Source organism: Trematosphaeria pertusa (genome assembly GCF_010094035.1).
Source record: "Trematosphaeria pertusa strain CBS 122368 unplaced genomic scaffold BU26scaffold_3, whole genome shotgun sequence".
Lineage (NCBI taxonomy): Eukaryota > Fungi > Ascomycota > Dothideomycetes > Pleosporales > Trematosphaeriaceae > Trematosphaeria > Trematosphaeria pertusa.
In genome coordinates, this window is record NW_022987214.1 from 3483431 (window position 1) to 3505292 (window position 21862).

General features: G+C 56.5%; 7 protein-coding genes across 7 annotated transcripts; 2 read left to right on the plus strand and 5 right to left on the minus strand.

Annotated features, from left to right (window-relative positions):
* Positions 1-823: 823 nt before the first annotated feature.
* On the minus strand, positions 824-2356 carry BU26DRAFT_235088 (TPT-domain-containing protein). The gene is made up of 3 exons (XM_033820934.1): positions 2219-2356; positions 1946-2138; positions 824-1891 (listed from the first exon to the last, which is right to left on the minus strand). Exons 1-3 carry the CDS (start codon positions 2220-2222, stop codon positions 1069-1071), a joined length of 1020 nt encoding a protein of 339 aa, XP_033689085.1. The 5' UTR covers positions 2223-2356; the 3' UTR covers positions 824-1068.
* Positions 2357-3320: 964 nt separating this feature from the next.
* BU26DRAFT_516319 (uncharacterized protein) lies at positions 3321-4810 on the minus strand. Its single transcript, XM_033828303.1, has one exon. It carries the CDS (start codon positions 4510-4512, stop codon positions 3436-3438), a length of 1077 nt encoding a protein of 358 aa, XP_033689086.1. The 5' UTR covers positions 4513-4810; the 3' UTR covers positions 3321-3435.
* A 138-nt stretch (positions 4811-4948) lies between these two features.
* On the plus strand, positions 4949-5998 carry BU26DRAFT_516320 (uncharacterized protein). Its single transcript, XM_033828304.1, has one exon. It carries the CDS (start codon positions 5011-5013, stop codon positions 5839-5841), a length of 831 nt encoding a protein of 276 aa, XP_033689087.1. The 5' UTR covers positions 4949-5010; the 3' UTR covers positions 5842-5998.
* Positions 5964-7463, minus strand: BU26DRAFT_235084 (brix domain-containing protein 2). Its single transcript, XM_033820933.1, has 6 exons — positions 7216-7463; positions 7137-7163; positions 6908-7062; positions 6701-6855; positions 6385-6587; positions 5964-6327 (listed from the first exon to the last, which is right to left on the minus strand). Exons 1-6 carry the CDS (start codon positions 7362-7364, stop codon positions 6087-6089), a joined length of 930 nt encoding a protein of 309 aa, XP_033689088.1. The 5' UTR covers positions 7365-7463; the 3' UTR covers positions 5964-6086.
* A 1078-nt stretch (positions 7464-8541) lies between these two features.
* Positions 8542-13743, plus strand: BU26DRAFT_419440 (uncharacterized protein; the record flags this gene model as incomplete). The annotated part of the gene is made up of 5 exons (XM_033823298.1): positions 8542-8856; positions 8936-9190; positions 9248-9694; positions 9745-13525; positions 13580-13743. 5 exons carry the CDS (start codon positions 8542-8544, stop codon positions 13741-13743), a joined length of 4962 nt encoding a protein of 1653 aa, XP_033689089.1.
* A 2488-nt stretch (positions 13744-16231) lies between these two features.
* Positions 16232-17854, minus strand: BU26DRAFT_561339 (cell wall assembly and cell proliferation coordinating protein; the record flags this gene model as incomplete). Its single annotated transcript, XM_033832899.1, has 2 exons — positions 16232-17789; positions 17844-17854. The coding sequence occupies 2 exons, from the start codon at positions 17852-17854 to the stop codon at positions 16232-16234; spliced, it is 1569 nt and encodes a 522-aa protein (XP_033689090.1).
* A 1798-nt stretch (positions 17855-19652) lies between these two features.
* Positions 19653-21774, minus strand: BU26DRAFT_478682 (uncharacterized protein; the record flags this gene model as incomplete). Its single annotated transcript, XM_033825651.1, has 5 exons — positions 21685-21774; positions 21513-21621; positions 21134-21462; positions 20570-21078; positions 19653-20502 (listed from the first exon to the last, which is right to left on the minus strand). The coding sequence occupies exons 2-5, from the start codon at positions 21568-21570 to the stop codon at positions 19653-19655; spliced, it is 1746 nt and encodes a 581-aa protein (XP_033689091.1). The 5' UTR covers positions 21571-21621; positions 21685-21774.
* Positions 21775-21862: the final 88 nt, after the last annotated feature.

A 21862-nucleotide genomic window follows, 5' to 3' on the forward strand; every position in this document is an offset into this window, starting at 1 on the left:
GCGGTCGAGGGCGGCCATGGTGCCGTGGTGATGGAACTGCTTAAGCACGGCGCGGATGTCGCGCTGACGACGCCGGACTGCGAGTACGACAGGCGGGCAGGCCGGACGGCGCTGGAGTTGGCCATCGAGAAGGGGCAGGGTGAGGTTGCTGTGATTCTTCGAGACTTTTCTGAGGGACGCAGTTCTTCTGCCCCTGCGTTTAAGGGGAGTCGGGCTAGGAGATGGATCAAGCAGCGGTTGTCCAGCGGAGGTTCGTCAAAATAAGGTTGGTTGCAAATAGTCGGTTCTTCCCACTCACATCCCCGTTGAGGAAGGCCCGATACTGTGCGTCAACAGTACAAGAGTATATACACTCAGGACGTCCCCAAAATTCCTTCCGAGACCCAATCCCGCGCCATCGAACAGGATGTACAGTAGTCGGGTTCTTCGATGCCAGTTGCACACTAGCCTTTTCCAAGCGTAGCTAGATCCGTCAGACCTCATGCCAGCTAGTCCAGCCCGGGAAATCGGAATTGGGGTGAGACGTCGTACGTCAGTTACTTCGTAACAGGTACAAAAGGCTGATCCGTACCTCACCATCGCACCTGCTTCGGGAACAGCGGTAGAGTTCGAGTCCACGGGTGGAGATGAAATGTAACCAACCGTGGCAGACTCGAACAAACTACACTGTACTCTCCAACATCCAAATATGGAGAAGGAAAAGAACAGTTTGCAGGTGGGTATTCAATTCGTTGGTATTAATCGAACGTGTTAGGAAAAAGAGTAGAAACGATGCGCGGGGTTAACAAGAACCCTACCTACGTACGACACAGCCCCACTACCGTGTCGCGTCGTCTATGAATGGCTCCATGACCCCTCAGCAAAACCCCAAAAAGCGCGTAACGCGTAATCTATGCGGAAAAAGCCCGTCGAAGAAAGGGCGTCGTATGGCGAGCGCGCCTCGTGTCACTCGCTCGCTCTCCCAATCCGGCAGTACCGTATCCTGCACCCAGAAGCCCGCTAAAACCCCGCCCAATGCTCGATCGATCGTGCCCGCTTGTGTGACGGCTTGTATGTGTCCGTGTCCCTTTACTTCCTGCTCTGCTGTTTCGCCTTCAGCGCTAGATGCGAGTACACCCAGCCACCGCCCAGCGCCAACAGCACACCAAACCACTCCTTCGGGCTTAGGATCTTGCCCTCGCTATACCATCCGATGGACAGAATAAGGATCGTCTTGAGGTGGCTGACAATGTTGAACGTGAGCGCAGAGGTACGGCCGATGATCAGAAATTGCGAGAGGTTGTACAGCGACGCCATGATGCCGGATGCGCAGACGGACCAGAGGATGTTGGTGGGCACGACGCTGAGATCGGGGATGGTGTCGAAGAAAGGCACAAAGGGGATGAGCATGAGGACGGAGATGGGGGCTTGGTTGAGCAGGAGCTGCGGCGCGGAAACGGCGAAGTCTTCGATCTTCTTGCCGATCCAGATCTGGTAGAGGGCGGTGGAGCAGAATGCGAGGGTCGCGATGATGACGCCGAAGAGCTGCGTCTTGGCGGTCTCGTTGATGGTGAAGGAGACGCCGATGCAGGTCGCGAGGATGGACGCGAGCATCCATCGCGTAACCGTCTTCCGGAAAAGCACGAAGTTGATTAGGACAACGCAAGGCGTTGTCATGACCTTGGACAGCTGGTAGAAGCCGATCGAGTTGTATGTCAAGCTGAGGTTGCCGAGCACGACGTAGCCGGCGAAGAAGGCGCAGACGGGCATCATGTCCCACGGGTTTAACCGGATGCCCTTGAAGGCGCGGAAGGGGCCTCGGGTCGAGATAAAGAGAACGAGGCCCGTGGCTGCGAAATGCCACATAACCACCATGAGCTGACACGCCTTGAGCTGCGCATCGCTGAACACTCTGTCCGCTTGTCAGAACCTCCTCCGCTGCCAAATATTGTGTGTGTATTCGTACCGTTTACTCAGGAAAATGAGACCGAGCGTCGAGAAGGTGTTGAGGCCAATCCAGAAGCAGGTAATCAGCTTCTCCTTGAGGGGTATGTCCTGCGGCTCGGCCGGCGTCTCGTACTTGGGCAGCTCCTCAATCTCTTGCGAGTCTCGGGGGTCGACATTATCGACGAGGCCCTCGATGGAGGGACGCTTCTCTGCTGTTGCGGCGCGTCAGTCGGGAACTACTGTGCTGTGTATCGATCGTCGCGTCGAAACACTGGGGGCCAGGTCCACATACCCATTGGTGCGGTGCGGTGTTCTGATAAAAGCGAGCGACTGGACAAATGTTTGGCTATGCGATCATGCTAAATACCAAGGGACAGGTGGGAAGAAAGGAGCGGAAGGGGCAGGCAAGAAACAAGCCAGGAAGGGGCGGCGGTACGGAGGTACAAGAGGCGTAGATATTGTTTCAGAAAGGGAAGAGACGAGACGACCTCATTCAAAAAGGGTGGCACGGCGCGGCCAAGGAGCGCGCAAGCCCGGAAGCGGTAGGATTGGAAGAAGGGCGACCTCACGTAAGGGTCTGGGCTGAGGGAGCGCAGGAGCAGAATGCGACGCCACGATTCGCCAGCTCGGCCCGTGAGTGGCCGGCCAGCGAGCGATCCAGCCAGGCGGTTAATTTTAGATGGCCGCCGCCGCGCTCACGACAGCGCCAGCAGGCCACCAGCGCCGACAACCACACTCCGCCATGCCCCTTTCGCCATTGCAATACCCGCAAGCCAGAATTTCGCATAGTCCTCAGCCGTGGCTTTGTGTGCAGTCTAGCACCTCGTCTCCTTATCTATGTGGATAGCGAGAGGGCCCGGACCCGCGTACTGATCTGATCAGTCCAGTGCCACGGGGGGTTGTTCGCTGTGTTTCTCAATGCCGTTGGGAATGCAGAACACCCTTGCTGCGATAAGTACTCTGCAGTAACCGCGGGTCGACTCTTTTCCCACATCAGCCGCTTAAGCATTTGTCACCTTACCACGACCGCGACGGTGGCATGGAGGCGAATACCGATGGTCGCGTAGTCATAACGCCTCCCGTGTAGGGCTGCGCTGAAATGCTAGCGTTACGGCTCCAGCCAGCCTCCGCATCACGAGCTAAATATCAATAAAAGTCGCTTGGGATAGGCACTGCTAGTACCGCGGGTGCTGCTACCGTAAATTTCGCTTCCCCATCAAGGACGTTGTTCGCGGCGCAGCATTCCTTGCATGTCCGGGTGTTGAGCCTGATCCTCGCATAGTCTACCCAAAGGGGTAACTACGTGATCATTCATGCACGACTCATTCCCCGGTCATCGAACACTCCAACGCTTGCCTCGTTCACTAAACGGATCGTCGTTCTCGAGGATAATGGGCATAGCCACGAAAGAACAGCTAAATTCTACGCTCGCTATGCATGCTCTCTACTCTAACCCTAAAGAAGCAGCTCTACACTAATCTCCCGTCGAATAGAATCCCGACCACCTCTTCAAACCGCGACCCCTACTTCCCCCTCCGCAACAGCGCCCATGAACTCCGCAACGTCCTCTCCGCGCTCATCCAGCACCCACTCCAGCGTCTGCACCCACGTCTCGCCGTTGTTCTCGAACCAGTCGCCCAACCCGCGCACATAGCCCTCCACCATGCCCTTGAGAGGCGCATTCTCCTTCAGGAACATAATCTGCTCGGGATCCAGCTTCAGCATGTCCTCGACGACATAGTAGTGCGGGATGTCGTCGCCCCAGCCTTCGGCGCCCACCTCGTGGTTCGGGTGGAGACTGAACTTTGAGGAGGCATAGCGCGTGCTGAATGTCTGGGTGCTGTGGAAGTGCGATGACAGCGTGTTGGCTGTTGCGTGATATTGAGCAGTGAAGGGGTTGTAGGCGGGCGGAGTCTGCGAGGGCGGGGGGTAATTGAGGTGGATGTTGAAGAGCAGGGAGTGCTCGTGGTCCGGGTACCGCTTCTTGAACTTGCGAGCGATGGTCCCATTTGAAGGGCAGATGTTGCTATGGACCACTTCACGGAGCACGTTGTGCACGTCCGCAATCTCCGCGAGCTCCAAGGTGCTCCAGTTGTGCAAGAGGCCGGCGCGCTTCTGGATGACGAGCTTCGACGCGCGCAGCTCGCGCGGGTGGTCGCGATTGTGGAATGCACGGGAGTATAGCCACAGGCGGTATATGGCCCGCCGTAAACGGTACCTTTCATCGCTTGTCAAGAGCCGCCGCCGCTCGTAGTTGTACTTCCACTTCTTGAACGGGTATATCTCGCACCATTTCTCGGCGGTGCGACCGGCGTGTACAATCTGCTTAAGCAAGGCGATCGAGAAGGGTACTGAGCGGATGATGTGTGCTGGCTGGCTAGCATTGTGCGTAAGGAGCTGCGTGAGGTCCTTTAGTGGCCCGAACTGGGCCTCGGCGGCTTCTTCGAGGATGGCGAGTTTCTGGGACGAGGCGTAGATGTCGCGGAAACGACGACAAGTGGCGGAGAGGGCAAGTACGTCGGTGACGGAGGAGCAGGAAAAGTAGACGTGGGAGACGAGTTCGGTAGCGAGGAATTCGAACAGCATTTTGGCGGCGGAAGATGAGAAATGGAAATTGTAACGAAATCAGCGACTCTTCCTCTTCTTCACTTCTTCTTCGGTTGTCTTCTTGATATGTGTATCAGATCGGATGATTTGATTTGGATTGATCGGTGCGAAGCTGTGCGTGTCCTGTCTGGGATGGCTGGCTGTTGCTTCGACGCGATAGGGAAGGAAGGGCTCAAATGATATAGACCCCTCCGTTGGGGCTATAGAAAAGGGGAGAGACATTCTCGGAGAAGTCGTTGAGGGCAGATGCCAGCCCAGACGGGCTGGAGATGTTGCTCTGTATCATGATTGACGATGGGTGAGGAAAGGAGTCATGGCATCCGCGCCGTGAGCTTAAGAGACGCCAAGCAAACGGCGCTCAGGTCGGCCCGCGCCTTAAACCTCCCATGTCGTCGAGGGCATTCTCCGGAAGTGTCGCTGAATATAATCCCACAAAGTCACAATAGCATTATTGCGCCTGATATACTTCCCGGTGAAATGGCGTCTTTATATTCTGCGCCGGCCGAGCGTTCGCCATTCCTGCACTTGCCCGTCGAGCTTCGGCGACAAATATACCAATACGTGCTGCCACACACCTCAACCTTCGACGTGCGCTTCCAGCGCGGCGATGGCGGCGAGCCCGAGCGCAGCGAGTACAACCTAACCTACGTGCGCGAAGCGTCCAACAATGGCGCCTGGAAGATGCAAAAGACGTCTCCACGGTCGGACCGCGAAGTCGGCAACGAAATCGTCTGGCGGCGGGGTTGCATTGCGCTTCTAGCAACGAACCACCAGATCCACGAGGAGTGCGTCGACATGATATACGGGAACGGTATCTTCGTCATCGACGTCGCATTCGACAGTATAAAGTTCAAGCAGCGGTGGAGGACGGCGAATAACCTCACGCCGAGTCGCTCGTACTTGTTCCTTGACCACTTCTCGCAGCGGAACTTGATGAGGATTAAGAATTATATCATAAACGTGGAGCATGTTGACGATTATACGGGGATGATAAAATATAATTGTGGAGGCCGGGGACTTACAGCCGGTATTCGGGACAGAGTGCAGGAGTTGGTGGATTTGCTGGCCGTCGTACCGTACTTGCACCGACTGCAAGTTCACCTGATCGATGGAGCTATCAGCCGTGTCCGCTTTCCGAGCGGTCGAGTGCACCGTGTGCAAGACGAGCAGAATTACTCCACATCTCAAGCTGTCTTGGATCCATTCAAGAGGCTCTATGGGGTGAGGAAAGCCGAAATGACGGGCGTGAGCACTCCGTACGCACAGGTACTCGAGAGAAGCATGACTGGCGCGGGAGGTGCTTCATAAGCCTGAGAACGCTCTTGAATGGGAGTGCTGTAAATAAGCTCGACGTAAGCTTTTTGAGCCTCATGCCGCCGATATGCTACGCCAATCGCTGAGACCAATAGCCCTATTATCGGCGCCTGCCTTGCAGCATAGTAAATACGACGAATTGAAGAAGAATGACCCAGCCCGCGCTTTATGTCCACACCCGAATGGTACCCTGATCCCTTGAACGCCGTGGTTTTGCTTGAGTGATTCCTGTGCGTGGCCTACGCAAAGAGCACTTGGTCGCTCAGAGAATCCTTCTCTTTCTTGCGTCCACCATGAGTGGCGAGGCCTAGATCTGCGAGCTTGATCTTTCCCTCTCTGATTGCCTCTGTCCGCCTGTTGAATTTGCCGGCCTTGGCTCTCCTCAGATCTGATCTGATCTGGTTTGGGGAGACAAACTCCTTGTTCTCGTAGATGATGGGTCCGCCAAAAGAACTTTCCTGTATGACGATGGGGGTGAGTCTAAGAAAGCAGTACGATTAGCGGGTCTTCCGTATCCGTACCGCGAGGATGACTTACACAAACCGAGGGCCTATTTCGACCAGACTGACGTCGAAATCCGTCTTTCCCTTCTTTTTGGGGGCGGGGCCAACGTCCATCTCTTCTCCGTTGGCAGCGGACTTCTTTTTGCCAGGCTCCGACTCGTTGATCTGATAACAGCGGATCCATATCTTCCCGGCGGCGACAGTGAAGCCAAGAACGTGGTCGACGAAAGGCTTTGTCTGAAAGTTGCGGTACACGTTAGTTAGTGCTGCAGGGATTTGAACAGGGAAGTGGTACAGCGACACAAAGAACGCAGCAGAGCCCATCTCAAGTACAACTCAGCATTACGTACCTTTCGAGACGTCTTAGGCACACCAAAGATCTGAGTAAGAAGTTCTTTAATCACTCTAAGGTGAGCGTGCTTATCGAAGGTGGCATCGAAGGAGAGGACCGGTCGCGACCCCTTCAAACAGTTGCCAATGAAGTTCAATTCTTCCATGGTGTGCACTGTGAGGTTTATTAGACCGTGTCTCAACCAAAGGGATTCGCCGAGGCTCACAGTTCTGGAGGTGCATTTTCACCGTTGGACCATTCGGGGCTTTGCTCATCCAGCAATAGAGATCCTTTCCTTTTCTCGCTTCGAAAAAGAGGACATTATTGCAGTTGTACAGCTCGGCGAGTTCATTGAGCTGGTAGAGTTTGGTTTTGGTGTCTCTGTATGTGGGGGCAGTTAGTAACAGCGAAACAAAAGAGACGGGAGGAATGCTCCTGCGCGGGACCACACATACAGCTTGGCCTCCTTCCGGCTATGGGGCCTGCAGTAAGTCAGTACAGACATTGCTATTGCCAGATTCTTCTTGAACTCACATGAGCGAGTAAAGGTCCTGAAGCAGGTGACGATGGCGGAAGGTTACGCCCCGCGAGCTAAGAATGAGAACTCTTTGCCGATTTCTCTTCTCAGTGGCTGCATCCTTCTCGTGGCTACTCGTGCCGGACAGGTTCTTGTATAGAGACATGACTGCTCGCGTGGTGCTGTGTCCCCAATGGCGGTCGAGCACTGCTGGAGTGCGGCTCAGGAAATGTGAAGTTCGAGAACTTTTGCCAAGCGTCCCGTAGAAATTTTAGCGGCCGCACGAGCCACGGCAGGGGTGGCAGGGGTGGCATGGGGCGCGCTTCCGTCACCGTCTTCAGTTCGCGGCTATCCAATCACGGAGATGCGCATGGCAAGATTGCTCTCGCCGTCCGGTCTCTGGCTGCCCGGGGACGTCGTGTGCCGCGCGAGCAGCTGCAGCAGAGGAGCTGCGGTGTATCCCGCCCATCCACGCTCCATGCGACGGCCGCTGAGGGCCGACGCTGGGGCGCATCGCCGTGGACAGTTTAGCCGAGCTCTGGCCCGGCTCGCGAACTTGGACGGCCGGCATTCAGAAGGCGTGGAGAGGGTGAGGGCACGGGGAAAAGTAATGCGCCGCCAGAGCGAGCGTCAGTCGCGCCCCAGCAGCGGCGCTGTAGACGGTGCACATAGCATGCGGACAGAATTAAATGAAGAGGCGCCGGGCCCTGCACTCTGCGGCGGACGGCTGCAATTATTGGACCACCCACACTCCTGGGGCTGGCAAGTGTGTGTAGGAAGACAGGAAGCAACCAGATCGGGCTCTGGCTTTGTTAAGAGCGGCGACCGGATAACGAGATGGGCGATGCTGCTCCCCACCAGGCTGCCCTCACGCCTCCGCGCCGCAAGCTCCCATTCCCAACCTGCATCACCCGTCGCCGGCCCTCCGCCAGACCTCATCGCGGGCTGCACTCGCGCCTGGAGCTTGTTGCCACGAGCAGACTGCCGCTGCCGCACTAGGGAGCTGACAGACCATTCGTTTCTGCCATCCAGAGACGTCTGCACCGGCCAGCCCTCGTCGTCCGGCCGCCATCCTCCTCTGTGCCCGTCCTGTGCATTGCCATCCTCCCCGCCGTCGTCCATCGCGGACGTGCCCATCGCCGCGACGAGGCTCACGCGCACGCCAAACCCAGCCCGCCGCCCTGCTGCCGTCGCCGCGCGCTGTGCGGGCCCTCTGCTCCGCCGTGCACCCATGGACTAGCTGGCACGCCGCCGGCGACGCTCCCCAGACGCAGTCCTGCATGTTCCGCGACCCGGTCCTGCGGCGGTCGGTCGAGGAGGAGGAACGCTTCTCGCGAGACAGAATGCCGACCAAGCCAGGGGAACCGCCAGCTTACCACAGACGCCAATCGCCCACCACGCAAACACCCTTTAGCACGAGCCGACCGCAGAACTCGCCCAACACGCCCGCGCCGCTCCCGCTCCATCACTCCAATTTTACTCCCCATCAACACCATCGCTCGCCCACCTCGCCCGGCACCACCGAGCTGCCTCCGATCAGCACGGCCCTCTATCCTCGCGACGGCGCCGCCTCCAAATACTACGACCCGACCTCAGACCATGGCGACCGCAGCCTAGGCCAGCCCGCCGCGCGGTACGAGAGCCTCTATCCGTCGCAGGTGCGCTCCCTCTTTCTTTGACGGCATCGTCGTCTTGAAATTATATGCAGGGATGGGAAGCTAACCATGGCCTCAACAGACTCGAGACTCCCACGTCTACCCAGACGCTCGACCTGTCGAGAACCCGTACCACAATCCATACCACTCTCCCGTGGCGACCTCGTTCGCGCACCAGTCGCCGCTGCAGCGTCCGCCATCACACGGGCACGCCTCCGCCAGCATGGAGGCCATGTCTCACTCGCCCGTATCTCCGAGCGTGTATCAGTCCCTAAACCGGGGCGCTGTCCAGCCTCCGCCGTCCAACTATACGAGGAGACCGTCGGTGAAGGAGGAGGTTTGTGGAAACTTGCACTCTTCCTTTCACTCGCGAAGCTAACAATAATGTGAATAGGCACCGCCACCGAAGCGAGACCCCATGTCTCTCTCCAGCATCATGTCCTCTGGCGCCGACGCCGATCCTCCGCCAAAACCGCAACCGCTCCCTCCCATCGACGCAGAGCCGCCGCTCCCGTCCAAGCCCGCGCTCAACCCGCCGTACGTCAAGCAAGAGGCCATGACCTCACCAGCACCTGCCGACCTCCCTCTAGAGAACGGTGCAGTACACCGAGGTGTCTATGAGGCCATGCCGCCCGTTAGTAGCGCGCCTCCGCCACAGCTTGTGCCTCGCGACATACCCGTTATAGATGAAGCCGAGGTCGAGACTGCGTTGGCTCGCATCGAGACTAGCGAGATGAATGACGTTGATGGGCCTGGCTTCGAGCGTGACCGGGAGGACTACCTCCTGCAGAGTCGAAAGCGGACGCTGGACATAGAGTATGCCGAAGCCAGCAAACGCAAGGTCAGTTTGCCTATTCAACCCTGAAGTGCACCCCTCTTAACAGTAGACAGCGACGACGGACTGCCACGATTGCACGCTTCGCCGATGTTCTCGCAGCACATCGAGATGCCGCCAAGAACGGCTACAACTTCGAGCACGAATCGAAAGCCTGGCAACAGGTCCAGAATCAAGAGATTGCCGAAGAGAAAGAACGCAAGAAAGACATGCAGCGCAAGAGGCGGCGCGAGAAGACGATCCAGAACGAAGAAGCGAAGCGTGCCGAAGCCCTGGCCAAGGCCGGACAAGCCGAGAACGAAGAAGAGAAGGAGAAGCATCTACGAGAGGCTCAGAAGGCAGAACGGAAAGCCAAGACAACCAGCCAGCTGCTTCAAGGCAATGCTCCCAGCAAAGACTTCCGCGAAGTCACTCCCCATGCGCCAAACTTTGAGGGTGGCACTATGAGCTCCTTCCAAGCGTCCGACGATGTGCTAGGCGGAAAGCGAAAGGGTGGCCGAGCGGGTGGACGGCTTAAAAAGAGCAAGGAGCAGAAGCAGGCCGAGAAAGATGCTGCAGCTGCCGGCCAGGCTGCTCTTGATCGTGGTGACGACCTTCCTCCCATTGCGCCGCGGGAAGAGGCCCGCCTCGACGCCCTGAAGAGCCGAAGCCAGACTGAAGACCTTGCACCGACTGTCTTGACTTCATATAACTCTCAGGCCTACCAGAACCTCTACAACCAGATCTGGAAGGATATTGCCAAGAAAGATATTCCGAAGGTCGTCCGTATCAAAGAGAACTCGTTGTCCACGAAGCAGTCGAACCTTCGCAAGACCGCTCAGCTCGCGTCCAAGGAAGCTCGACGATGGCAGATGCGGACCAACAAGAGCATGAAGGACGTGCAGGCTCGGGCCAAGAGGAGTATGCGAGAGATGCTTGGATTCTGGAAGAGGAACGAGCGTGACGAGCGCGATCAGCGAAAGATGGCCGAGCGTCAAGAGCTAGAAAACGCAAAGAAGGCTGAAGCTGAGCGTGAAGCAAACCGCCAGAAGCGAAAACTCAACTTCCTCATTTCCCAGACCGAGCTGTACTCTCATTTCATTGGCAAGAAGGCCAGAACTGATGAGATTGAGAGGTCCACCGACGACGCCGATGCCGCTACCGGCGCCGCTACTTCTGGCCCAACGCAGCCTTCGATCAATGTGCCAGACGGCCACGCTCATCCCGGCGCCAAAGTCACCAACTTCGACGAGCTCGACTTTGATAATGATGATGAATCTGCTCTTAACGCCGCTGCTATCGCCAATGCTCAACATGCCGTGCAAGAGGCACAGGATCGAGCTCGCGCATTCAACCACGCTGCAGGGGAGTCATCAATGGATGAAGGCGAGCTGAACTTCCAGAACCCGTCTGGACTCCAGGATGCCAAGGACTTTATTCCCCAGCCGAGCCTCCTCAGCTGCACACTCAAGGAGTACCAGCTTAAGGGCCTCAATTGGCTTGTCAACCTCTACGAGCAAGGCATCAACGGCATCTTAGCCGATGAGATGGGCCTCGGAAAAACGGTGCAGTCCATCTCCGTTATGGCCTACCTCGCGGAGAAGTACGATATCTGGGGACCGTTCTTGGTCATCGCTCCTGCGTCGACGCTTCACAACTGGCAACAAGAAATCACCAGGTTCGTCCCTAATCTCAAGGTGCTACCCTACTGGGGCAACGCCAAGGACCGAAAAATTCTCCGCAAGTTCTGGGACAGGAAGCACGTCACCTACACCAAGGATTCGCCTTTCCACGTCCTTGTCACGTCCTACCAGTTAGTCGTACAGGATGCTCAGTACTTTCAGAAGATCCGGTGGCAGTACATGATCCTTGACGAGGCCCAAGCCATCAAGTCCTCTCAGAGTTCCAGGTGGAAGAGTCTTTTGGGTTTCCATTCCCGCAATCGACTGCTTCTTACGGGTACGCCGATCCAGAACAACATGCAGGAACTTTGGGCTCTTCTGCATTTCATCATGCCAAGTCTGTTCGATTCGCACGATGAATTCAGCGACTGGTTCTCGAAGGACATCGAGAGTCACGCTCAAAGCAATACCAAGCTGAACGAAGATCAGCTGAAGCGTCTGCATATGATTCTCAAGCCTTTCATGTTGCGACGTGTAAAGAAACACGTGCAGAAAGAGCTCGGCGACAAGATCGAATTGGACGTATTCTGCGATCTGACATACCGCCAACGAGCGTACTACACAAACTTGCGGAACAAGATCAGCCTCATGGATCTCATCGAGAAGGCGGTTGGTGACGAGCAGGACAGCGCTACTTTGATGAACCTCGTGATGCAGTTCCGGAAAGTTTGCAATCACCCCGACCTGTTCGAGCGAGCCGATACTTGGTCCCCCCTGTCATTTGCATACTTTGCTGAGACGGCATCTTTCCTACGGGAAGGCCAGAACGTGCGAGTTGGCTATTCCACCCGCAACCTCATTGAATATTGCCTTCCACGACTCGTCTGCCGGAATGGAGGCCGTCTTGATATTGCTGGCCCGGAGAACCCCAAGGCTGGTTTCAACGGACATTACCTCCACAATCTGATGAACATCTGGAACCAGGAGAACATCCACCAGTCTTCTCGGCATGATGGCGCATTCTCTTGGCTCCGACTGGCGGACGTCTCGGCCAGCGAAGCCTCAAAGATTGCGAGGCAGGACCTTTTCCAGCGCGCAGTTGATCTCATTAACAAGCGAGACCGTCTAGGCCGGTTCAATACCCTCTACGATGATGAGGGTGCATACGTCCCGAAGCATTCCATGCTCAACATTGTCGAGCATCAAAGTCGGGCTCCTTTGGCTGAAGTCGCCACCGAGGGTTACATGCACAAGTTGCTAAATGTATCCAGCTCGGCCTTTGAAGAGACCGGTCTCGACACCATCGAGCGATGCGCTAGACCCGCTGCTTCGGCTCCTCCTATCGAGCTATACTGCTCCAGCCAAGGGGTGATCGCAGAGAAACAACGGACTTTCTTCAATGTGCCGATGCGGAATGCGCTGTACGAGATGTCTGAAAAGAACGAGCTAGCGATCTTGGACACGAAAACTGATATCGGCACTCTTGCGGTTCGCGGCAAGCTCCCTCCGCCCACCAATGTCCGATCGCGATACACTCACGTCAATGTTCCGTCGATGCATCGCTTCGTCACGGACTCTGGTAAGCTTGGTAGACTAGACGCGTTACTCAAAGAGCTCAAGCAGAACGGTCATCGCGTCTTGCTCTACTTCCAGATGACCAGGATGATCGATCTGATGGAAGAGTACCTCACGTACCGGAACTACAAGTACTGCCGTCTGGATGGTTCGACCAAGCTTGAAGATCGTCGTGACACCGTCGCCGACTTCCAGAGTGACCCATCGATCTTCGTCTTCTTGCTGTCCACGCGTGCCGGTGGTCTCGGCATCAATCTTACCTCAGCCGACACTGTCATCTTCTATGATTCCGACTGGAACCCGACAATTGATTCGCAGGCCATGGATCGAGCTCATCGTCTCGGACAGACTCGGCAAGTCACGGTCTACCGTCTCATCACACGTGGCACCATCGAAGAGCGTATCCGCAAGCGCGCCCTGCAGAAGGAAGAAGTGCAACGTGTCGTCATTTCAGGCGGCGCTGGTGCACAAGTCGACTTCAACACCCGGTCTAGGGAGAACCGCACTAAGGATATCGCCATGTGGCTCGCGGATGATGAGCAAGCTGCTGAGATCGAAAAGAAGGAGGCTGAGCTTGCTGAGCAAGAGAAGAATGCTCCACCAAGCAAGAAGCGCAAGAGGAAGCGGGTCGAGGCGAGCTTGGACGAGATGTACCATGAGGGTAAGTCTTCATCATGCCACATTCTCTATAATCACTTTGCTCACCTTTTATTAGGCGAAGGACATTTCGATGAAAGCGCCAAACCCAGTGGCGCAGCAACCCCCATCCCTGTCCCCACGGAAGCCCCGCCGGGACCGGGCGGCAAGCGGCGAAAGGGCTTGAGCAAGAAGGCAAAGACTGCCAAGCAGCGCCTCGCTGTCGCTGACGGCGAGGTCTAAAAGCCCCGCCTTGTTCAATACCAGCTCAGCTTTGTAACACTACCTATTCGCACCCATTGCATTCCTACCACCATCTTTGCAACCAGGCGCCCCACCTCTATACCATCAGCGTGTCAGGATCGGGTTTTTCTTTGCTTCCGTCCGGCATGTTGACCTCAGCTTCTGAGAAGGAGGCGGTCCTGGGGTCCTGGAGAAGAGCCGGATCCCATACATAGGAGGTCACCTGGTCGTTGTCTTGTAACATTACATACCGTGTTTTCTTTGGGGTTCCCGCGTCATGGGGTCTGGGTCTGGGCACAGCTATTTGTGCTATTGCAAGTGTGGTATAAAAGATCTTCTTTGGGAGCGCTTCCTGGTTTGCGTGTGCGGTGGTTCGGGCCTCGAGGAGGAGGTTCGCGATCAGTCAATCTTCTATCTGCATAGACGGTGGCTCTCGGTATAAAAGAATATATGCACCATTATTGGTTTTCTGATGTTTCTATGTTTTGTTTCTCCTTGGTGGGTGGGGTGGCAGCATGGGGATGAGATGCCCGAATAGCCATGGGTGGTTGACTCGAGCAAGGACAAGAAAGCATCCGCCCTGAACGATCGCATGCTAGGCTCATGCATCCACCTATCTATCCATCTACGGGTGGTTTCGGTGCGTGGCTTCACCCCCAAGTATCCCCGGCCTGGGCTACTCAATGCGTACACCTCCCTCTCTCACACCTTTGTCAGCCGAGCTTCTTCCTTCCGATAGCAGATTCAGGTTTTGAGTCATCTGGTCCAGCACCTCCGACTTTCCCCATGCCTGAGCCGAAGAGGTATAACCCACTGTCCCTACCAACGCTGGATGGAGATGGCACGTCGAATTGGCGTGGGGAAAGCGTATTGGCGCCAGCCACCACGCGAGGTGGGTGGAGTATAGATATCTGTCTCGCTCACTGGAGACTCTTGCGAACGCGAAGCTTCTCACCTCCTTCCCTCCCGCGCATAAATACAAATACAAATGCAGAACTCTTCTCAATCTCCTCTCATCCTCATCATCGGAACTACAGTACTGTGCTAGAAGAGCCCCGGCGGAAATCGCACCCACCATATATAGATTAGCAATGGAAACACGATGTCTCCAGACAAGCAGCCCTAACGAATACCTCTCCCTCACTAAGGGGCAAACACAACCACTCCAACATCCCGAGTACCCTCACGACGCGGTATACCTACTCACCTTACGCAAACGGTAGCATCCTAGAGGTACCCAGGATGCTGTATACTTACCCGTTCCGAAGCACGCACGCAGCGTAGCTACACAGTACGTGGTCGAGTAACACACAGCAGCTACATACAATACTCTCTCGCTTCTCTGAGACGGGATAGCTCCACGAGCCAAGCGATAGCGAATTTGTTCAACGATTTCGAATTTGCACAATTACAGGACTCCCATCTATCCATCCATCCAGAACTTTATCGTCGCCGCCGCTGGGATGGAAGGAGGAGGAGGAGGAGGAGGGATGGAGTGTCCAGGCAGAAGGAAATTGCTACGTATCTTTGCGGAGCTGTCATAGACGCTCACGAGAGCGCCCGGGTATGACTGCGCTACATCATGCTGTACTTGCGCAAATTATTGTGGGAGGCCAGGCATACTCGGAGGCTCGCTTTGCGGGCTAGACTGAGGAAGGCGCGGTCGTCGTGGCAAGGAAGGAAGTCACCATCGAGGTCTGCCGAATGTCGATACACGTAAGCGGGGCGAAAGGGGACGGCCTCGTGAACTGTTTTTAACTTTCTTTCTTTCAATTCAATTCAATTCATCCTACGTATTCCCCTCCCCACATCACCAACCAAAATCATACACACGACACCCCTATTGCATCAGCATCCCTCCAAGCCCCCTTCATCCATTACCACACACGCTCAAGCCACCATAAACGAAAAAAGGGAGGAGCTATCAAAGCCATCGTAGAACCAAGAATCGCTCTTTTGCTCCACACGCTGAACACTCCAAAAGCTCCAATCCACCAGTGTATAACAAAAAGTCGCCATGTGTGCTCATGCTTGAGTGCCGAACGCCCAGATGGTTGCTGAAGAAGGAAAGTGGATATAGCTGGTAAACAGCGCTGAAGGCGAAGAAGATTGAAGAGGGTTGGAAGAAGTGTACAAGTGGGGTGGTAGAGGGATGAAGGGAGGGAGATGATGCAGATTATCGTGTTCTGACTTTCGTATGCTTGACGTAGTGCAGTGGGGAATTGTAGGAAGAAAACAACGCTCGACACCAAAGAAGAAAGGGAAGGGAACAGCTGCACAAGACGCGCTCATGGTACATGTGGCCAAAGAAAACGTGAAGCCTCCATAGCAGCCCACAACCCGCAGAAAAATTGAAATGCTAAATGTGTTTGGTTCCGCCTGTATTATTTTGACGCCGATCGCCTGCACTCCAAGGAAGGTGGTATAGAGGGATATCAGATACTGCCCGTTATCCAGCGGCTCCGAAGGAAATAGATCATTCGGTCCCTTATATCTGGACCGTCTTGAGCTCTGACGTTTCTGTGACAGGACTCTTCAAGGAACTACCCTTCCCCTTGTCTTTGTTCTCCTTGTCGCTGCCGAAGCTCTGCCTCACGGGAAAGTCGTCGCTCGGTCGCGGTGTGTCGACGCTTATCAACTTCTCCAATGGAGCGCCGGCCTTTGCGTCGAAATTGGTGAGCACACGGATGGGCTGGGGTGTCTCCTCCGCTACTCTCGCCAGCGGGCTCGAAATATGACCTCTCGGGCTCACGCCTTTGGGCTTCTGTGAGAGGCGGTGGGGACTCCGGCCGCGGTCCTCAGGGCCGAGGACCGGGCTGCCGTAGGGGCTGCTACCGGCGCTGCTCGATCCGGCCGCTCCAGTCGCATTCGGATTCACACGGAGGGCGCTGTTTGGCCGTCGCTTGGGCGGCTTACGGCCGTACTTTTGGTCGCAGCGCCAGCGGAGGATCTCCAGGTACGGCGGCTCGACATTCTGTCGCTTCTTGAACTCCATGAGCTTCAGCTCGCCGGTATCCTCGTCGATCTGAACTTTGTCGGACGCAAGATCATCGGCGACCATTGCGAGCAGGGCCCCCCAGGAGCGCGCAACAACGTATTTGCAGTCATAGTCGCGGCCGAAGATGATGATCTGACCCCACGTTCCCGTGGGCCCGGGGGCGAGATCGGTAGCGAGGTAGTTGCCTCCCCAGTCGCGCGCAAGAGGAATCCAGGCGGGGTGAGCGTAGGCTTTCTGGACGGCGTTTGGCGGCTGCGAATCCTGGCGCCCCAGCAAATCTTGCCGCCAGAGCGGGTTGCCCGACTGCTGGAGTTGGGCAACAGGCGGCGCTGTAGACGCACCAGCAAAGGCCTTGGCGGGGATTTGCGGCGTGCGGTAGTCTGGCTTGGGGTTCAGATACTCTTCGGCGACCCTCCGCCAGTTCTGCCATTCCATGACGATTTCCTCGCAGTCGAGCAACATGCAGCCGAATACAATTCCGGTGGGCAAACCCCCGCGCTCCTGGCCGTCGTGGATCTGCAGTGATTCGCGGACATCCATGGGGAGGGTGGCATCGAGCTCGTGCTCTAGCTCGTTGACGTCGTTGGAGGTGCAGCCTTCGCAAAGGTTGTCGAAGAGCTCCTCGTAGTGGTCTTCGACCCACCGATCGATGCGCTTCCACGAATGCGAGACGGGCGGTGCTGGCGGAAGGCCCTCGGTGAAGTCCCGCATGGGGATCTCGCCGTTGGGGCCCTTGTCGAAGGTATCCGAGTCGGCGGTCGCTTGGCGGCTCAGGGACGAGCGCATGCCGGGAGAGTAGGGCGAGCTGGGGGACATGGGGCCCTTGGGCGAGCCAATGAAGCCATTGCTGGTTGCGGGCTCGTCGTGCGTGTATGGGGAGGAGAGATCGACCCGCGATTCTACGCCGCTCGTCGCGATGGAGGTGAGGGGGGTGTGGCGGCTCTGCGGCAGGGGGATATGGCGACCGGTGCGGTAGGGCGAGTCGTGCGAGGCATGGCGGTCATACGAGGTCATTGTATGCCAGAAGGACTTCCATGACTGCGCTATGCTGCTTGCTGTCAGCCGTTATGGTCGGGCGAGGGCAATGGCAGGGGGATCTTACGATTCTGCCATGGCGGGCGAGGTGTGCAGAGCGGCGGGCGGGGAGCGGCGCCGCGAGCAGTCGATGGTCGGGATGCTGTGAGCGACAGGCGGGAAAACGAGAGACGTCTGCAGCAGCAGGAGAGAGGGCGGTGGTGTTGGGGGAGGTGAGAAGCAGTCGCGGGTAGAAGAGAAGTTGGAGTGGCCGGGCGGGATCCCTGCGCAGCGTCTCCTAAACTACGAACGTCACCGAGACGCGCGAAAAGGGATGCAATTAAGGGCAGCCAAGACACAGGCCTGTCGCGCGCCGGCGGCCGTGATTTTGCTTGTCAAACACACGGCAAGGCTGCTGCGGGCCGCGCGATACTGGACGGTCGGTGTCGCGGGCGTTGTTGTTTTTGTTGTTGTCGCTGCCGTCGCCGGCGCTCGCAGCAGGTGGTGCCACAGTCCACAGTACCACAGTACACTGCCTGCATCCTCTGCACTTGCACTCGCACTCGCACTCAACCTGCGGACTCCATCCATCCCCGATCTCCCCATTTATTAATAGCGGGCGAGCCAACGCCCTGCCAGCTGCCCGCCTGCCCGCCTGCCCGCCTGCCCGCCGTTTGCCATGTCGCTCGACCGGTTGCTCGTCCTGAAACTCAAGCGCAGACGCAGATCGGAGGCCAATCTGCTGTGAATTTTGCCATCGCCTGCCAGCTGCACCCGCCATTCGCCAGCCGCCTGATCGTCCCTGAGCTGCTGCGCGCCCGTCTGGCCAACCAAGCCTGCGCTGCGGAGGCGTCGTGCTGCGCGCCAACCAGCCGCTGCCGTTGTGCGTCCCGCCGCCTGCGAGTACAGCTGCTGAGCTGCCCCGTTGCGACCGACACCTGCTCTGCAGCCCGCCGGCCGCCTTTTGTGCGCCACACCAGCACCGCGGCGACCTTGAGCCTCCTGACGCCAACCGAGCGCCTCTTGCGCACGTCTCCTGCCATCTCCCCTGGGCGCTCGCCTTGCCCATTGCAGACGCAAACCATGGTGATTTGGGAGCTTTATTTGAGCTACATATCTCCGCTTTCCCCACCACTATCATGCGCTATGGACTCCGTTTCTCTGCTAGCCCAGTCCCACCTGCATGTTCGAGAATTCGTGTTGCTTCCTGTACGCTGCGGCTCTGCACCCCCTCGGACCGTGACGCGGCCGGCGTACACAGTACAATTGTACCGCTACCGATGTGTTGATGCAATGGGCGTGCATGCTGCAGTAAGACATGGCCTTCACGGGTACTGGCAGATGGCACGTCATGTAATGTTTCTATTCGTAGCACCACTTCCGCCATTGCCTTTCGTGCCCCTTCTTCAAACCTCACTACTGTGTACAGTACCCTCGACGAGCAGCACGCCAAGCACAAGCCCTCTGTTATCGTCCAAGGGAAGCTTCTGAGACGCTGTCTTACCCACTGTCAGCCGGGCAGCACTGTGCAGCACGTCGCCGTCGGCGTCAGTGCGTAGGCACGGTTACTCCAGCCCACGTGCTCTTATGCTCAGACATCTCAAGCACACGAAGCCGGCGATGGCATCCCTCGAGCGCCTGTCTGAGATATCGTTCACGCTAACATCTACCCCGGATTACACATCGGGATAAGAACCACGTGGCGCCAGATACGAGGTGATGGCGCCGATGGATAAGCAAGAGGTGGCATAGCACTCCCGAGATCCGATCGTATGCTCCGCCTCACGAGGCTGGTGCAGACTTCGGCAGAACACCCTGACAACTGTCTCTCCGTAACTACACCGACTGTCGCTCACGCCGTCTGCAGCTGACTTTTCCGTCTATCCGGGGTCAAGAGCTACGGCCTGCTCTTTCCAAGAAACTGGTACAGCTCATCCTGCAACGGCAGCACGATGCACTCGACAGCTGCTTGAAGAAACTCGGCGTCCTGGAGGCTAGCGCCGGGATCGTTGAAGCACCGCAGGCAATGGCTCACCGCGGTCGAGAAAGCGGCCGATAGGTTCTCCTGCTCCTCGTCGGCCCACTCATAGGCCATGGCGCAGAGAGTCCATGGATTGACCTGCCCTTCAGTAAACCGACTCTCCAACTCTCGATGCTTTTCCGCACTGATGCCGAAGTACAGCTCTAGAAGAGCCACTGCCAGGGCGAGGAGGATCGTGTTCTTGTTGTGAAATCTATGGCAAGTATGACCATTCGATTTGACCCCCGACACTTCCGCAAGCTTCGGAGCAACGTACGGATGATCAATATCGATCAGGCGGGGACTGTTGCATGTTCGATTAAAGAGGATGTCCTTGGAAGCCCATTGATCTGGAAACCACGGCGTAGAGTTGAGCTGCAGAGTGCTGCTGGCGAGGGTGACGGCTAAGCTGTATCGCTCCTTCTTGCTGAGCTTGGCCGATCTTCCATTCACAACAGGTGGCCGATTCAAGAGCTCCTCCAGCGTGACGAACTCGCACGATGCGACTCGCTGTTCCGCGACGGTGTCGACTGGGTAAGCGCCGCGAAGCTTGTACTTGCTGTCAAAGGAGAAGCCGATGCAGGGCGAGCTTTTGTAGAGCCGCTGGATTGACGCACACAAGTCGTGGATTTCTTGTAATGATGGGGTGAGAGTGGTTGCGGGATCGGTGGGGGAATAGGGAGGGGGCGGCTTATCGCCAAAGCTGACTGATTTTGTCATTCTGTTACTCCAAGTTAGCGTGGTGTATAAGAAGGACAGGTCGTACGGCTAATGAAGGCGTGAGGCGTTCTTACTTTGGTTTTGAGACGGGTCGAAATGCCACGCATTTCTCGTCTTCATCGTCTACAACAATCTCAGCTGCCTGCCAAGTCCACAACTGCTTGATATCTTCCGAGCTACTCAAAAAAGAGACTTTGAAGCACGTCTTCGGAGATGGATTCGCTTTCTTCAACCCATTGGCGTAGAGGCTGCCCCGCTGGTCTAGCTGCAGACTCGTTTTGTGATAGGATTTACACGAGCATGACCAGCAAACGGAAAGAGTCTCGTGGAGGCTCGCCGCATATCGCTGAATGCGCTGCAGCCGTTTCGCAAAAGATGGTTTGATCGTTTTCCGAAATGTCTCGATCTTCTCACTTTTATCGGTAAAGCGCTCCAACTCCTTGTTGCAGTCGTCGAGCTCTTCCAGCAACGCTTTGATTGCTTTCTTGCCCATTGCAAACTTGACCTTTTTCTTGAATTCGAACCTGTCGTTGCTCTTCTTAGGATTTGCGGCGAGCATTGCTTCCAGGTCATCTCTCGTGAGCTAAGGAATGTGCGTGAGCGTAAAGCAAGGAAGGAATGCCTGGGAAAGCCCCTACCTCGGTTGCACGTTCCAGATCCAGTTTACTTGCAATCTTCCTTGTTATCCGCTCTATGTCCGCAATTGTGCTCTGATATGCGTAGTATGAGTCCTGTAGCCTGTCCTGCAGCTTTTCCGCCATCTCTTTGTCTTTCCATAGCTCCCCGCTGGGATTCGATAGCATCTCCGCGAGCTCGAACTCAGTCGTAATCGGTTCGATGAGGATTCGGATGGTTTGCGCATAGTGGACGTGCTGATTTCTCAATTTGCGAATGAACGACGGCAGCTCTTTCTCCCAGCGCAAAAAGCTCTTGATAGGATCCAGGCCTTCATTGTACGACTCGATGCCTACGGAGGAGTCAGAGAGCTGCGAATGGTAGGAAGCCTAGAGAGCCCACCTTGTATGATCAACGGCAGACAGCCGAGAACAAGCCCAGCCACCTCCACTCCAGACATGGCTGTGGGAAGAAGAGGCGCTCGTAGCAGGCATCCAGTGGAGGCTTGGAGCTATCGCCAGGTCAGGTAGCTCTTCAAGAGCGGGGTCTGAAGGCGTGGAGAAGCAGCGCGCACCTAGAGGCGCTACAAAAGTATAACGTGAAGAGATCTTATGCCTAGCGGTCGCAATTTCATAGTGGGCAAGCAAAGGAAGCGGCCATAAAGGTCTATAGTGGCGGAGGGGGCCATTAGTGATCGGAGGAGAGTTCGTGATGGTGGAGCTCAGCCCCGCCTGAAGTGGTTTAGCCTCGAG